The sequence below is a fragment of the Macrotis lagotis genome, chromosome 8, assembly GCF_037893015.1.
Source record: "Macrotis lagotis isolate mMagLag1 chromosome 8, bilby.v1.9.chrom.fasta, whole genome shotgun sequence".
NCBI classification, from domain to species: domain Eukaryota; kingdom Metazoa; phylum Chordata; class Mammalia; order Peramelemorphia; family Peramelidae; genus Macrotis; species Macrotis lagotis.
In genome coordinates this window covers 104428794-104447315 of record NC_133665.1, presented here as the reverse complement: position 1 = coordinate 104447315, position 18522 = coordinate 104428794, and the positions used below count along the sequence as shown (strand labels likewise).

At 37.3% G+C, this 18522-nt stretch overlaps 1 protein-coding gene across 1 annotated transcript in view; it reads left to right on the top strand.

Moving 5' to 3' along the window:
* Positions 1-2279, top strand: part of PRKAR2A (protein kinase cAMP-dependent type II regulatory subunit alpha) — a 115059-nt gene extending 112780 nt beyond the window's left edge. Inside the window, exons 10-11 of the mRNA XM_074197889.1 lie at positions 212-344; positions 1360-2279. Of these exons, the coding sequence (XP_074053990.1) occupies positions 212-344; positions 1360-1493 (267 nt within the window). The 3' untranslated portion in view covers positions 1494-2279. The remainder of the gene's footprint in view (positions 1-211; positions 345-1359) is intronic.
* Positions 2280-18522: the final 16243 nt, after the last annotated feature.

Below are 18522 nucleotides of genomic sequence, written 5' to 3'. Positions count from 1 at the left end.
ATAAAGCACCGGCCTTGGAGTCAGGAGTACCTGGGTTCAAATCCGGTCTCAGACACTTAATAATTACCTAGCTGTGTGGCCTTGGGCAAGCCACTTAACCCCATTTGCCTTGCAAAAAAAAAAAAGAAAGAAAAAAAAGAAAGTGTTCATGTCCACACTAAAGTTTTTATAGCATATTCAAAATGGTAAAAATGTTTTCTCCCTGCTTTAGACAAATAAGGATACAGAGGATGAAGTGGAAATTGCCCGGTGTCAAAAAGGACAGTATTTTGGAGAGCTTGCTCTTGTCACCAACAAACCCAGAGCAGCTTCTGCTTATGCAGTTGGAGCTGTCAAATGCTTAGGTAAACCTATTTGTTTTTCTGCACTATTTTTTTCTTTTTCTATTCTCAAAAACTTTTTTCCTCTCATTCATCTATTGACATTTAAATCTAGATTTTTTTCTGTAAACAAATCAAAACTTAGCCCAGATTTCAGCATAGGTCTCAGTCCTAGGAATGTGGCTACGAAGTAGCCTGGTATTACTCAAAGATGATCATGTACTCTTGGTGCAAATGAATCACAATCTTCTTTAGATCTGCATCCTAGCTAACTCGTTAAGTACCTAATTCCTCTGTTGATCCTAGAGTGATCTGAGACTCTGCATGTGAATGCAGAATATGGTACAATGGAAAGGACACTGCATTTTGTGTTAAGATGACCAGGGTTCAAGTCTTGGCTCTCCAATTTAATACTTGCATATGACTTTGGGAATGTCATTTCTCCCTATACTCTAGTTTCCTTATATGTGCAATGAGTATTAGACTAGACAGTCTCCAAGATCCTTTCCAACTCTTAAACTTTGCTGTAGTGATCTCTGTTGTCTGCATGATGTTTTAGCTGCAATATACTTATTTTTTCCCCAAGTGTATAATATTACAAAAATTCTATAAAAGGTGGGTTTTTTGAAGTCCATTTAGCAAACATTTTAAAATTCCTACTACATTTTAAGACCTTACTATGTATGGAATTATTCAAGAATACAAAGATGAAAAACAACATAGCCCTAACCTCAAAGAGAGTACAATGTATTTGAAAGGAAGAGTTATTGAAGAGAGATCTGACATTACATACATGCATACATGCTTGCACATATTTAATTAATTATTGTATAATAGGGTTAAAGGAGAGACAAATTGCTCTATAAAAAATTAAGAAGTCACTTTCAGGAAATGCTTCATAGAGATATAAGACCTGAACTTGGCCTCAGATTTTAATATCTAGAAATGAAGAATTGTGTTCTAGGGATTGAAATGTATAAGGAATGGTTTGCAGAAATGCCATTATTATAATGACTTATCCATTGTTTCTTTCATGTAGTTATGGATGTCCAGGCATTTGAGAGACTACTTGGACCCTGCATGGACATTATGAAGAGAAATATTTCCAATTATGAAGAGCAGCTGGTGAAATTGTTTGGTTCAAGCATGGACCTGAACGACCCAGGGAATTAGGCACAGCATCTCCCTTCTCCCCCGTGCCTTCTCAGTTTGACACAGAACCTCCTCCTGTCAACAACACAACATATAAGGAAAACAGACACTACAGAACAGTTCCTGCTGTTGCTGCTGCTGCTGTCGTCTTGGGCATTTTAGAATACATGTCTCAGCATATTTGGATGGGTAGAGGCTGAATTTATGCCTCCACTTTGCTGCTGAAATTCCATTTATTAGACTTAAGTTCATAATGTTTCTAACCCATTTTTCACACCTTTGGTTCAGAATGGCATGTCTCTCCAGCAATTTAAGTGCCTGATACAAAGTCCAAAGTGTAAAATCTCTTTTTTTTTCCTCTTACTGCTGCTACTGCTATTGGCTTTTTTTTTTTAAACAGCTACAAAAACTGGTTCTGTCCCCATTTTCCCAGGGAGAAAAGATTTACAGCCTCTGATCTCTTCCTTTGTCATTACCTCTAAGAATGTCTAAATAGCTTTTAGATTTGAAATTTAAAATTACCTGGATATTTTTAAGCAACTCTAATCTTTAGAGTATTATGGTACTGTGATGTTTGTGCCATCTACTGAAAGCTACACATGTTACAGATGATTCCAAGGCATTTGGAGATTCTTTGAAGGGAGTACAATGTTGAAACATAGGTCATAGTCATGGGTCATTCATAAAAAAAAAATCCTGTCTTAAAGGAAGAAAGAAAGTGAAAAGGGAGGTTCTGAGAATTTGTTTTTTCAGTCTCCTATGGATGACAGAAAGCCAATTAAAAATAAAAGTTTCTTTATGCAGTTACTATGACTAAATTGTCATCAATTTAGAACAAGGGATCTGGTGATGTTAGAGTTTTAACTTCCTAAAAAAAAATTTCCTTTTAAACTGCGGTCACCTTTTTTCTTTCCAATTGTCCACATCAGCAGATGGCAGTAATGTTGCTGAGAAGACCTGTTCATCCTGCAAAAAAAACTCTTTGTATTGCTCAGAAATATGTCATAGTTTTTGCTGTTGAATGATCAGTTTTAAAACTCTTTAGAGGAAAAAGTTCTTTTTTGTAACTTAAAAGTTAAAAAAAAAATATTTCTGGACTCAAGGGAAATCCCCCAATCGTATTCTTTTACAATGTTCTCTCACTCAACTAGACATTCTCAGATGTCAACTGTATTTGTTAGTTTTCAAAAAGTTGGCAACATTTGCTATTTCAAAGTATTTTTTTTAAAAAAAACTTTGTTATTAGGGAATTCAGGGTGGTGTTTGGTGTTCAATTTTTCTTATTTGGGAAGTAATTTAGTTTGTTTGAATAGAACACCTCTTTAACCTTTAATATTTATCAAGTACAATTTAAGTTCCCATGATTGCTAGGCAGCATAAGATTTTTTCATCAGATTGATTGAGTCTATCCTAAGGGGATCACAGAAGCAGCACAAAAATTACATCTATATTATTAAATTTATAACAGGTTAATAGTAAATCTAGAGGCTCTTTCCATTTTTTATTTCCTTTTGGATTATATGACTCACTGGGACCTGCCCAAGTACTTATCTGGGGTTGAATGATTCTCATTGTGGATGATGATGCTAATAGAACTGACCTAATTATTTATTTTTCATAACCAGGTGAGTTAGTGCTGTGCCAAGGGCATATGGTCATTATGGCTAACACCTGTGTAAAGCATGACAGCATGTAGTTACAAAACACACACACACACACACACACACACACACACACACACACACACTTTTTAGCCAGCAGCAATCTTTTTTCATTCATCTTAAAGGGTTTTTTGGTTTGTTTGTTTTGGTTACATGAATTTGATGCAGATTGAATCTTTACTAAGGGCACTGTGTAAGTTCATCTTGGTTCTCAGAATTGTGATCTGATTTATGATTCATGCTGGTGAAACAGGATTATAGCATTGTTCAAAACTATTTCATGTTTTAATGTTTTTCTGACTCCATTCTTTTCAGCAGTGTCTGTTTTGTATTAGATGAATCCAGAAAGCAACAGAAATATCATTTATGTTTTTGAGGTTTTGCACCTTTTTTCTAATTTTTGAATCTTGAATTTTAAATGGCATGAACAGCAGTAGTTCTTTGCCACAGGTGACTGGGATATTCGGTTATTCAAGTAAATGGACTTGGTCTTTTAAAGGTAATAGACAGATGGTGCTGATAGACTATACATATATATTATATATGTATATATATATATATATATATATATATATAGTCAGAGCAGCCCTGAAAAATTGATTTCCAAAATAAAAGCCAAAATGAGGTGCTGTTTGTTAAACATGCATCTGTATTACTTAAGACTATCTATCAGACTGCATGCTAGAGATAGATATGGATTAGGTAAAAAAGTTTTAAGCCTTTCTTTCATAGTCTAAATTTATTATAGAAAATCTTTTTCAGTACCCCAGTCTTACTCACATAGCTGTGCTTTATGACTGTGAAATCCAACAGTTCAAGCCTTTTTTATTGGGCTCAGTTGTTCTAATTAAAAATGATATATTGCTCAGAAGAACCAGAACTCTCTTTTTTCTTAACAATTGTGGATCTTTAGTTGAACTTCCAAGAATGAGTAAATGAGAATATACATTACAGAATGCAGAGAAAGAATGGCAGCCAAGGTTGATTTTTTAAAAACATGGGTTCTGAGGATATCCCTTTTGCAGTAAGGAAGAATAAAGTCAAGCAACCAGGTCATGTTATTTTCTAAGTTACACCAGTACATCAAAATGGCAGTGACACTTTTGTAGAACTCAGTGATATCTCTTGTGTTTGTTGGGGGCTACAAATAACCAGCATGGAATACAAGGAAGCTCTACCTTAGCTGGTTCTTTTAAACCCCTTTATATTATACTCTCCCTTGGGAGAAGACTGATTTAAGCAACCCTTTCCAGGCCTTGAAATTTCCTTTGTATGGAGGGGAGAAGAGGCTTGATAACTTTGAAATATGGTTAGCAGTATTGATATACATGTTCTGAGCCCAATGTTATTCCAATGACTTTGACTCTTTTTAATCTCTGAAGGATGAATTTGTGTGGTTTTGTTTTCTGGATTGATGTTGCTTTGTGTTCTGTTTTTAAAAAAAGGCAAAAATAAACTGCTGTGGATCCTCAGAGATGATTGTAAAAAGAGCTCGCATTTGAGCATGTTAATAAAAAAACTCAGCAGCAAAATGGGCAAGAGTCAGTGTCCTTGAGACTAAGAGGAACAATTTGTCCTCCTGCTGATCTCTGCTTGTGATTTTTGTGAAGTCAGTGAGAACTTTCCTTGGTCAGCAGTGTCTTGGTTTATGGTATTTCTGTTTGATGTCCCAGCCCAGGCTTTTCATAATGTATTAAAAAAAAAAAATGAATCCTGTCTTTTTTTTTAAAAAAAGTGCATTCTATTCTGAGAAAAAGGAAAAAAAAAACCTTTGAAGTGGCATCCTTCATACTTTGTTTTCAGTTAGTTGATGTTGTAATTTTTGTTCTTAAATTGTATTTGTAACCAACCTTGCCAAAATATAAATTGTTTTGGTTTTTTTCACTCTACTTACCTATTGTTGTTCTTGCAGTTATTATCTGCTGATGATCTTTGGTCAAGTCACTCATCTATTGTACAGTCAGAGACCTTCCTGTATGTTTTAATACCCTACAGGACTGTGTTTGTACTGTAAAGATAGAAGAAGAAAAATTCACTAACCTCATGGGAGATTTCCTGAAATCCATTTAGCCTGATTTGGGCTAAAATTGGGTAACTTGGATTTCTTTCTCCATTCACAGTAACAAAAAACAAAACAAAACAAAAAATCTAATTCAGCATAATTATGCTACCTCAAGGCTAAAAGTGCTTTAAGGGTATTTCACCTGAGTTCTAAACATTATATCAGAATTGGATTTGTGAGATTCCCCACCCAAAGTAATTTAAAGGAGGGACCCTTTATTTTGGCCCATTTTAAACTAGTATTTGACTCTGAAAAGAAAGAGTTCTAATAGTATTCAAGTTATAAATGACCATTTTTAAAGAGCCACCATCTACCCTGAACAAGCTTTGGGTTTTAATTAAAAGGGAAAGAACTCACCATCATGGGTTTGCTTTGATTAATAAATGCTGACATGTTGTGTCAAACCTTGTGTTTGGTCTTTTGTTCTCTCAATTTTTTTCTCAATCTGTAAAAAAAAAAAAGGAAAGTTGGACTATAGGGGTAATCTAGGATCTCTGTATTTCATTGTAATTGGTTTCCTCTATAGTACTGTATATGTTATCTATTTAGAAACATTTTTCTGAGAAAGCTTCACCAGATTTCCAACAGTGGGGTGGAAGGAGAGCAGCATTTTGTTAATGGTTTTAGAATCACTGATAATTTTGACCTCTAAGCCCAACAGGAAACATGGGTGATTTCATTAAGAAAGCCTCACTCTCTAGGGGCAGCTAGGTGGTGCAATGGATAGAGCACCCGCCCTGGAGTCAGGAGTACCTGAGTTCAAATCCCGCCTCAGACACTTAATAATTATCTAGCTGTGTGGCCTTGGGCAAGCCACTTAACCCCAGTTCCTAGCAAAAAAAAAAGCCTCATTCTCAACATTATCTTCATTGTTATGACTATGCAGTTTTGCTATTGGACCTCACTTTATAATAACAGATCAAGAGACCTGTTTTTGAATTGTTGATATATATATAACAGTGTGGGCATGAAATGGTCACCACCCCTTTCTGAGCCGTTTTCCTCTGTAAAATGAATTGGTTGAATTAGACTGTCTCCAAGATTCTTTCCAGCTCCACCATGTTGCATGACTTGAACAATAATCCTAAAACCAAGTAATATACTGGAGCTGATGTCATTCAGCATGATGGTGCTGACATGCAATTAGAGGCCCACTTACTATTAGAATTCAGACACTAAAAAAAAAACCAAAAATAAAAAAATAAGAATTCAGATACTAGCTACGTGGCCATATCCAAGTCATATCCCTTCTAGGTCTTACTTTTCCCTGTAAAATGATAAAATATTTATTATAAATAATAGTATAAATAATAGTATGGTATTACAGAAAAACCCTGGATTTAGAACTACAAAATCTAACCTTGTATGATTTCAGGCAAGTCCCTTTTCTTGTCTGGGCTTCCTCTGTAAAATGAAGACAAGACTAAAGCATCTACAGGGCTCTTTTTCCAGACCTTAAGTCCTATGATCTAAGATCCTGATAAAAATATAATTGACTTTTGTCTGTACTATTCTTAAGAGACTGGGCAAAATTATTTCTGAAGTAGGCCATTTTCCAGAGGTCTATTTCAAGCAGAAAGTTTACTGGGTCCAACTGGGAGAAAATGGGTCCTGAATCCAGGATCTACTGAATTAGGTTTGTTTTGAGACTTCCAAATAAAGTGTTTAAATTTGCTGCCTATCTTTTTTGCCACTTCTGTAAGAAGTCTAAATACCCTTCCCTCTGATATAAAGTAATAACAAACTGAAAGAAGTGTCAGTCAGCAGTTCATCCCTTCCTCAGAGAAGTTACTTTTTAAACATTTTCATGTTGAAACTAGAAAGCAGAAATTATTCCTCTTCACAGTCAACATTTCAGGAAATCTCACCTTGTGCCATCAAGGAATCAGCTAAAAACCAAAAATATGGGGAATTAGAGTATTTGCTTGATAACTGTCTTCCACACATACTCTTCTTTAGAGATCATTAAGTTAATGTTAAAAATCTGACTCATTTTATTTACACAAATCCAAGGGTGGTCAACCTAGAGATGCCCTCAGATCTGAGTTGTGATCTCTGCTAATCTGTGATGGTGCTACAATGACTGAAAAAAGCTTTCCAACTGAAAGGAGTTTGAAGTGACCTCAAAGGGCATCTAATCCAACCTGCATGTGAACACGAAGCATCTCCACTATAACATAATGAAAACCTGTTCTCTGAACTTTTGTTTGAGGGGTATCCACTACTACCAGGACAGTCCATATCATTTGGGGATGGTTTCTAACTGTTAGCAAATTTTCCTTTACAATCTTAAATCTGTCCCTTTGCAGATTTTCACCCATTAACTTCTAATTCTTCATTCGGGAGCCAAGCAGAACAAGAAAGACTTATATTGTATGATGGCCCTTTAAATACTTGGAAGACAATTATCATTCCCCCCAACCCCCATATTCTTTCCAGGGAAAAAAAACATTCCCAATTACTCTGATTTATGAATTCCAGGCCCTACAAGGAATCTCTATCCTGCTGACTTTATTCAATGTTGCCCTTTTAAATGTGGTAACACAGAATTGAACATTATGGTCTGACCAGGGCAGAGTACTGGGGGATCCTTGACCTAAGAAAGCTGAAATTGTCATGTGATGTATGCTACTCACAAAAGTAATTTTATGTATTTTTTTTAGGTTTTTTTTTTGTAAGGCAAATGGGGTTAAGTGGCTTGCCAAAGGCTACACAGCTAGGTAATTATTAAGTGTCTGAGACCAGATTTGAACCCAGGTACTCCTGACTCCAGGGCTGGTGCTTTATCCACTGTGCCACCTAGCCACCCCTATTGTATGTATTTTCTATCCAAAATAGATCTCTAGAAATTGGCAACATAGTTCCCTTTATTTTTTAGAGTAAGGGAGTAAAAGCTTAGGCCAGGACAAAGTAAGGCAAGGCAAAGGCAACAACCATTTATTAAATGCTGGCCATGTCCAAAATGATATCAATACTGGGGCACAAAGAAAGCCCCTCTCCTTAAGGAGCTTACATTCTAATGGGAAATCAATTCATATCGAGTTGAAAAGCAAGAGTTATAGATGGTGGTAAAGTCCAGAGTCAGAAACAGGAACAAAGCATGGCAAGCCTGAGCCAATCCCTACAATGGAGGAACTCACCATAGGAAGGTGACCATCATAGCAGAGGGATGTTCCCAAATGAGAAGATCCAAGACAGTGAAGTTTGAGGGTGAAAAGGCAGGTGAATCATAATGGTCATGTATGAAGAATAAGAAACACTCCACACAGGGACAGGTTAAATGGAAATGCCACATAATTACCCTTAAGCCATTTACAACAATCTGTGGAGACAAAATGGGAAGACATTAAGCAAATGAATGCCAGAATTTTAGATGGAAGACCTTAAGGTTCCTAGGCCTACCACAACCTGTACAGGAATTTACAACATTCTAAAGTGGTCCAACCTCCACATGAAGATCTTCAGTGAAGGGAGAACTCAACCTCCAGAGAAAGTCCATTCCACTTAGGGAGAATTCAATCATTAAGAGAATTTTTAGGGGGCGGCTAGGTGGCGCAGTGAATAGTGCACCGGCCTTGGAGTCAGGTGTACTTGGTTCAAATCCAACCTCAGACATTAATAATTACCTAGCCATGTGGCCTTGGACAAGCCACTTAACCCCATTGCCTTGAAAAAATCTTTAAAAAAAAATAATTTTTATATTTAGACTAAAATAGGGGGTGGGAACTTCCATATAAGGCCTACAAAATCATTTGGTCTGATGCTGCCATAGCAACTGCAGATGGGATTTGAGATTCAATAAATCTAGGAGCTTTTTAGGGGTGAATCAATTAAATGTTTGACCAAATATAGCAGCTAATTTTTAAACTGATAATTTCATATGGCCTGTGAATGATGTTATAAATATACAAATGACTCTTGCAGAAAAAAGGTTCCCCACCCCTGGTCTAAAGAAATAAGGTATAGAAGTTAGGGGACAAGGTGAGGTATGGGAGGTATGAGGTATGGACTTAGTTTTAGAAACTAATAAAGGTTCAAAAAATGAAAGGAGATAAAAAGAAGTAGGACTTAATTGGCTCATGTAAGTAGCATGACAGTGGAAAAAATATTTGAAAGTCCTACATTTGAATCCCAGTTACTTGACCAACTCTATGACTTTGGGCAAGTCATTTCACCTCTTGGAAGCCTCTGTTAACAACCTCATATATAAAAATGGTCGTGTGAAACAATATGATCTCTAAATGCTGTTTGTTTTGTTCCATGGATGTCTTGTTCTCTACATCAAAGTCTCTTCCCAGTACACTCCATTCCCCATGGAACTTTCTTTTGAAACAGAAAAAAATTAATGAACACTAGATCTGACACAATAGGCAACATTTTCCACTCATAATTTCCAATCTCTACCATTGAATAAGGAAATAAATTTCATCATCTGTGCTCTAAGCAAAATTGCTCATAACATTTAATCTGAGTTTAACTGTCTTTTAGAGTGATTCTTGTCTGTAGTGTAGCCATGATGATAGTACTTTTGGTCCTTTTCAATTCACTCTACAACAGTCGATATACAAGTCTTCCCTTTTTTTTTTTTGAATTCCTCATATTTGTCATTTCTTTTGGTACAGTAGTGTTCCATTATATTCACATGCCAACATTGGTTCATCCCTTCCCCAATTAACAGCCACTTTGTTTTCAGTTTTTCATTATATTTTCATTATAGCAAAACAATGCTATAAATATTTTGGTACCAGGTGCAGGAATTCTCTTCACAGGTGCACTTGCTTTACATAAGCAATAAAGATGGAACTACAAATGGGGGGGGGGACTAGAATAGCTTTTCAGAATGCAATCCATGATCTCTGAGTTGAAGCTGCCCTAGTTGCCAGACCCCCTTTTAGCCCTTTTCACATGCATTGTAGGAACTGTATATATTCCCACCACTTCCAGTTCAAGTTGTTTCTGTCCTTGTGCATATATAAAAGAACAAGGACCTAAATTTCCCACAGATCTCAGCCTTAGAAAACAGACCAGGTTCTATTTTATCAAGTTAAAAAGAAAATTAGTATTATAATTTATTTTATAACTATAGAAATAACTGATCCCAACAAGAGTCTTATCTTCTTCACAACTTCATATGATTCAAAGGTCATATTATAGACTAGATTCTAGTTTTGGAAAAGAATGTTTAAAAGATACCCTATTAAAGTGAACTAAGTACAACTATTCTGAGACTACCACTCATCAGGGCTGGTATTCAATTTACCAAGGGAACAGCCTAGTCCATAAATTTATTAGAGAAGAAGGCTATCAATCCTGTCCCCCAATATCAAAGTTTTAAAAATAAAAAGGAAACCATCTCACTACATATTAAATAGAAATTCCCATCCAAACTTCTGTAGAGATGTTGCTTCTCAGCTAATCTCCAGCTAATACCTGGAAGCTCTCTAATATCATCTTGTAGTGCCTTTCTCAAGTACATCCCCAGGCTCTTCTGATGTGTCTCTTATAAAGCAATCAACTGCCTTTATTTTAAATTCTCTTCATAAAGTATAATATTACATGACCTTTTAGAAAATTCCATTTAGGTTAATCTCCTGAATTTATTTAAGCCACATACATCATTTTAGACATCTTCAGACTGAAAATAATGCAAGAAGACAAAAAAACTAAAACAAACAAAATTTGCTTTAACCATGGAGTTTTTGTTGCTATTGAGTCATTTCAGTTGTGTCCACCTCTCTGTGACCACATTTGAGATTTTCTTAGCATAAATACTGGAGTGATTTGCCACTGTCTTCTTCAGCTCATTTTACAGATGAAGAAACTGAGGCAAAGTGAAGTGACATCCCAGAGTCAGTAAGTATCAGAGGTCAGTTTTTGAATCCAAGTTCTCCTGTCTCCATGGTCCTCTTTCCACTGCACCATCTAGCTGCCCAAATATGGGATACAATGGTACAAATAAAACTCTGTTTTTTTTCCTTTGGGGTATATGTCCAATAGTTGCATCACTAGGTCAAAGAATATGAATAGTTTAGTGACTTTTCTTGCCCCATTCTAAATTTTTTTTTCAGAATGTTTGAACTAATTCACAGTTTCACCATCAGAGATTAGTTTGTCTGTCTTCCCACAATTCCCCTTTGGATTACTCTTCATCTTCAGGTCTGCTGCCCCATTGATTGTCCATTCTATATATTGTTTTCTTTAATAATAACAAACCATTACTGGGCTGAGGCAAGGTAGGGAAGGACTAGAGATGCCCTCTCCTACCTCTGCCTCTACCTCTGGGTTCAGCCTGATCTCTTACTTATACCTCTACCTCAAAGCCCCAAAGGACAATGCTTCAAGCTAGTTGAAGCTCATGTCTAATATCTCAAATTAGTTTAGCTCATGTCTAATATCTCCCCAAAGGGAAACATCAGTTATAGGATAACCATTTATTTCTTCCACACAAAAAGACACAGAAGACTACAAAGCTTACATTGATGGACTGAAAATATGAAAGTTTTAATGGGACTTTTGAGAACCATCTTGGCTCTGCATTGTCTATACCAGTCACTCAAGATCTACGTTATCTGGATAACCAAGACATGGATGGGCTTATCCAGCTGTCAGTGATCATCTTTAAGAAAGGTATTGTGGGAAACTCTTCCTGCTTCTAATCATCTCCAGATGAGAGATGCAGAAGCTCTCCAAAACTCAAATTTACCAGATTACCTCCAAAGCTGGATAGATCCATGCTAGTATCTCTATTCGGTGGCCTACATTCAAGGGATGAAACATAAAGAGAGATTCATAAAGGAGTTGAAATCCAGGCTCAAGTTTGCCTGGGTAGCATTTGAGCTCATTAAAAAGTGCAAGCAGGGGTGGCTAGGTGGCGCAGTGGATAAAGCATCGGCCCTGGAGTCAGGTGTACCTGGGTTCAAATCCAGTCTCAGACACTTAATAATTACCTAGCTGTGTGGCCTTGGGCAAGTCACTTAACCCCGTTTGCCTTGCAAAACCTAAAAAAAATAATTAAAAGTAAAAGCAACTCTATAATTGCCTTGGGGGTTACCCTCATCCCCAAGGAAGTCACAAAGGAGTGCCATTCCACACATTCAGAAGAGAGATAGAAGAAATCTAGAGCAGGATTTGTTCTTCTCTGGCTCATTGGCTAATCCTTTTTGATGCAGCCCCCCTCCCCCAGCAGCTGTCATAAGGACCAAGGTATTACTAGCATCCCAGAGTCCTCCCACACTAAGCATATGTGTCTTCAGAAGCAGCCAAGGGGATCTCAGTTTACCTTCACTTATGTTCTAATATTTTTCAATCATTTTTCACTTGTGTCCAGTTCTTAGATGGGAAAGTATATTTTGTTTCTTTGTTTTTTGTTTTTTTAGCAAAGACACTAGAGCAGTTTGCCATTTTCTTCTCTAGCTCATTTTACTGATAAGGAAACTGAAGCAAAAAGGGTTAAGTGACTTGCCCAGTGTCACATAACTATTAAGTGTCTGAGAGGCTGGTGTTGAACTTAGATCTTCCTGACTCCAAGGTCATTGCTCTATCTAGCTGTACCATTTGGTTGACCCAATGAACCCAATATTTGGTTCTAAATATATGGACAGGTAGGTAACAAGCATTTATTAAGTTCTTACTATGGGACAAATACAAGGAAAAAGACATTCTGTGGCCTCAAGCTTACATCCTTTTTTTTTTCAAGTTTATATTCTAAAGGCAGAACATAATCTATAAAAGGGGGGGGGGTGAAAAGGGAGTAGGTGGTTTTAAGGTAGGCCATGGAGGGAGTCTTTAGAACATTGCTGTGAAGGGGACTGAAGCCTGGCTGCTTTGGGCCAGTTCCCCAGATGGAGACCCTGGAAAGAAATCACCATTGGCAGAAGGGGGGCAGGTCAGATTCCTTAAATGAGCAAGCTCCCTGAAGCTAAGGGAAGTTCTAGGAAGTCCCTAGAGCAGAAGTATAACCAGAGAGAAGACTCTAAATTGGGCTTCTGCTCATTCTACTTTTCAGTTCTAGAAGTAAGGCAAGGAACATGTAGCCTGGTGAGGTTTTTCGGGGGGGCCACATGAGCCAAGAGGAATGAATCCTAAATCTTCTTCACTTGGCAAAAGCATCAACAGCAGATTTTCTATCCATGTAGTAGCATCCTTTACATTTTATATTTTCTAACTACTTATCCATGTGTATGTATATTGTTTCTGCCAATCAAATAAGAAACTTGCTTGTCGATTGTATTTATTTCAAGTTCCTTGGTTGGGATAGGGGAAGAGAGTTTCCACAGCTTAGTAAAAAGCAGCAAGTTGGGGACTTATCTAGACCCCAGATCAAGAAATATTTTAGCCAAATCACACAAAGACTCCTTGCTCTCTCCCTTAGAGTATAAATTTCTCCCTATTCAGCTTTTTTCCCAATTTGGGCCTCCAGGCTACTGGCTACGTACTCTCTGTCCCAAAATGACCGGCAGTAATCAATACTGATCATCAAACACCAAGGGGGAGAGACAAAACAGAGATCTTCTCCCCTCCTCCTCAAAAGAAGTCTGACCAGTGTTCCTGAGGTCATCTCTGGTAGCCGTCAAGAACGAGAAGATTAAAATACAGAGTAAAATACCAAAACATTTATTCCTTCCAAAATTGCTCTCCTAGCAATTATAAGGCACCCCCTCCCTACTTAGTGCAGATCTGTTCTTGTTCACATTGTGGTCTTATTGCTATTCTGGAAACTCCCTTCCCAGTCATTCTGCTCGTCCAGGCATGAATAAGTAAGCCAAAATAATGGTGCTAAGAAAAGGCCTATAATAAGGGGAGGACACACCCTGCCAAGGGAAGGGAGGTTGCTCCAAGGTTTGGGTTTCAACAAGGTGGGCTGCTGGGCTCCAGCACCCTTGCTGGGACCTAAGGCCAAAAAATTCAAAACTTGTCACAGCTTGTATCAAATTGTAGAAGGAGCATATTGATGTGTAAGTTTAGGATTGCTCTGGTTTTGTTTTTTTCTCCTCAGCATCTAACACATTTTACACAGGAGGTGCTCAGTAAAAATGTATTAAAGCAACAAATATAGATAGATAGAAGTATAGAATGAGACAAAGAATAAGACAGTTTCTCATTCTCAAAGAGTTCTTATAATATGACCAGGGAAATGAGAGACACACACGGTAAATGCCAACTGAGCATCTAACATTAAGATTACATTCCTTAACTAGTTATCTTGGCTATCCTGGGACCCTAGGGAAAAACAAATTGCTTAAGGATCATTGGGAAGTAAATTGGGGGGTAAAAATGTACTTTATCTAAAATATGAATTAGGATTTCCTACACACAAAGATGATAAAAGATAAAAAAAAGACTAACCACCATACATAACAACACTTAGACTAAACAAACAGCAGTATTATTATTATTACACTCTGTCTGGAAGCTAATACTTAAAACCATCTAAACATGGAGTTGTTGACAGGGCTGCCAATTAGTCATTTGATATTTCACCTCACCTCAGTTCTGCTCTAGCCACCTAAAAGTCTTTAACTTTAGAAAAGTGAGTCAGAGATTTGAATTTTGTCATCTTCTCCAAGAAGGATGAGTCATTGTATACCTTTTGTCACTAGGTAATTCCAACCAAAGTATCTAGGACCACACTTTTTTTTTTAATTTAAAAATTTTTTCAGTTATATATAAAGATAGTTTCAAAATTCTTTTTTTTTTTTTTGGTTCTTGCAAGGCAATGGGGTTAAGTGAGTTGCCCAAGGTCCCACAAATGGTTGAGTATTAAGTGTCTGAGGTTACATTTGAACTCAGATCCTGCTGACTCCAGGTTAAGTTCTCTATCCATTGTGCCACCCTATTGCCCCACAATATTCATTTTTGTAAGATTTTGAGTTCCACATTTGTCTCTCTCTTCCCTCCCTATCCCCTTGACATTGAGTAATCTGAAATAAATGTACAGCTATGTTAAACATATTTCCATATTAATCATGTTCTGAAAGAAGAATCAAGACAAAAGGAGAGGAAAAACAATGAGAAGGAAAAAAACATAAAACCAATTTTTAAAATGAAACTTGTATGCTTTGGTCTGTATTCATACTCCATGGTTCTTTCTCCAGAAGAAGATGGTATTTTCTTTCTTTCTTTTTTTTGCTTGTACATAATTTTTTTTAAAGATTTCATTTGAGTTTTGAGTTCTACAATTTTTCTCCCAAACTTAATTCCCTCCCCCCACCCCACCCCACAGAAAGCAATCTGTCAGTCTTTATTTTGTTTCCATGTTGTACATTGATCCAAATTGAGTATGATAAGGATGGTGTTTTCTATCATAAATAGGACCACTCTTAAACTCACAAGATGACCTCTAATCTAGGACACATCCATTTCATGGATACTCATTCACTCAAAATTCAGACTTGGCTAATCAGGACATAGGATTTAACTGATATTAGCTCATTCAGAAATTTGCCCCAAAGATCTATGATGCCACATTAAAGACAGAGAGAGAAATACAGAGGTAGAGTCACAACCTTGTGAATGATCTACTGAATTGTCAACTTTTCCCTTTCAGTACCCATTAAAGGGGGTTGCTATGTTATCTCCAAACACATCTCTTGAGCACTGGTTCATACATACCAAAAGGCAATGGATTTTTTTACCCCAAAGGGTCAAACCCCTACAGCAATGAATGGATCATGCATATGTCTAGAAGCAAGTAGAGAATATCCATAAGTTCTCCATACAAACCAAATCATGAGTAGTATAGACAATAACTGTGTGTAATGATGTAGGACCTAGGATATAGGAATTCAAGGAGACTGCGTGGTATGGATTACATTGACCAAAGAAAGTTGTTTTGGAAAACCCAAGCCTTGCTGGGTAGATAGGATCTGAAGGGGTGGAGGAGTTCCAGGAAAGAGGAAATAGGTAAGAAAAAAAAACACATTGGAAGGGATGAGGTGGCTATAGGGGAGGAATTGGATGTAGGGGGTGACAAAAAAGTGTAAGATCAGGAAGAACACAGTAAAATGAACCTAATTATATCAGAGGTATGCACACCATATCTCTGTATATATGCTTGAGTATGTGAACACATATATATCTACAATATATGTGCACACACACATATAGATATATAGATGATAGAGATAGAGATAAGAGATAGAGACAGAGAGATAGATAGAGATAGAGATAGATGGAGACGGAGGTGGAGATGGAGATGGAGATGGATATGGATATGGATATGGATTAGAGATAGAGATAGGGATAGGGATAGGGATATATAAAGATATAGATATAGATATAGATATAGATATAGATATAGATATAGATATAGATATAGATATAGATATAGATATAGATATAGATACAGATACAGATATAGATATAGATACAGATACAGATATAGATATAGATGATATAGATATAGATATAGACATAGACATAGACATAGACATAGATATAGACATAGATATAGATATAGATATAGATATAGATATAGATATAGATATAGATATAGATATAGATATAGATATAGATTATATAGATATAGATAGATATAGATATATATATATACACATACAACCTGGAGGAAAAAGTCTGGAAGAGCACAGTAAGCCTAATCTGGCAGTGTCTTAGGTATACCTATATTTATTTTGTACAAATTCATGTGGGTGTGTGTGTGTGTGTGTGTGTGTGTGTGTGTGTGTGTGTAAAATGAGGAAGGCCTGGACTAGGGCAGTGGTGGCAACAGGAATAGAGAGAAGATATATGGGAGAGATTTTAAGAAAAAAGGATGGACAAAAATCTGGTGAAGAGGAACTGTAAGATCCAAGCATTCCTGCCAGCCCATAGGGGCCTGAATTGTGGGGAGAGGGTCTTGCACCAGGTGGGTTTGAAGGATGGCCCAAGGGAGAGGCTCTCTGATTCCTGTGTAAAGGCCTGAGGTAATTTGTCTGATGTTATCCATACCATAAAGCCCATGATAATGGAGAGTCATTGCTCGTGGCCAGTTGAGTCAGTTCCTAATGTGACCAGTAGGTGGCAGTCTGCCCCAACAGAGTTGACAGTCCTAGGTTTAAGGATGCTTACCCTTTTTCTCCCTCATCCCTCCTGCCTTTTCCCAGGCCCCTCAGGAGCCAGCCTTTTACTAGGTCTGTTCGGGAAGCCTGGAAGATTAGAGTGACGGTGTTTGAGGGAAGTGAAGGAAGAATGAGGGGAAAATCAGGAAGACACCTGCGGGCAGGTAGACACGCCAAATGACCCTGAACCTGCAAGAGGAACCTAGAAGAGACTGAATGGCCTATATCCCTTGAAGGATCAGTCTTGAGGCCCCATGTTGTGGTCCAGAAAGTTGACAATGAGGCTTGAAAGACACGAAGAATAATGGGGAGCAGGGACAAGGTGGCTAAGAGATAGGCATAGGGGAATGGATTTGGAAACAGGAATGACTTGTATTCAAATTCTGGGTTATACAACCTTGGGCAGACAAGTAATTTTTTTTTTTAGGTTTCTGCAAGGCAGTGGGGTTGATTGGCTTGCCCAAGGCCACACAGCTAGGTAATTATTAAGTGTCTGAGGCCGGATTTGCACCACCTAGCCGCCCCGAATAAAATCTTTCTTAAAAAAAAGGGGGGGTGGCTAGGTGGTGCAGTAGATAGAACACCGACCCTGGAATCAGGAGTACCTGGGTTCAAATCCGGCCTCAGACACTTAATAATTACCTAGCTGTGTGGCCTTGGGCAAGCCAATCAACCCCACTGCCTTGAAAAATCTCAAAAAGAAAGAAAGATTTTATTTATTTTGAGTTTTACAATTTTTCCCCTATTCTTGCTCTCCCATCCCCCACAGAAGTAGTCTGTTAGTCCTTACATTGTTTCCATGGTATACATTGATCTAAGTTGAATATGATGAGAGAGAAATCATATCCTTAAGGAAAAAACATAAAGTATAAGAAATAGCAAAATTGCATAATAAGATGATGGCTTTTTCCCAAAATTGAAGATAATAGTCTTTGGTCTTTGTTTAAACTCCACAGTTCTTTCTCTGGATACAGATGGTATTCTCCATCAAAGACAGCCCCAAATTGTCCCTGATTGTTGCACTGATGGAATAAGTAAGTCCATCAAGGTTGATCATCACCCCCATGTTGCTGTTAGAGTGTATAATGTTTTTCTGGTTCTGCTCATCTCACTCAGCATCAGTTCATGCAAATCCCTCCAGGCTTCCCTGAATTCCCATCCCTCCTGGTTTCTAATAGAACAATAGTGTTCCATCACATACATATACCACAGTTTGTTAAGAACATTCACTTAATTTCCAATTCTTTGCCACCACAAACAGGGCTGCTATG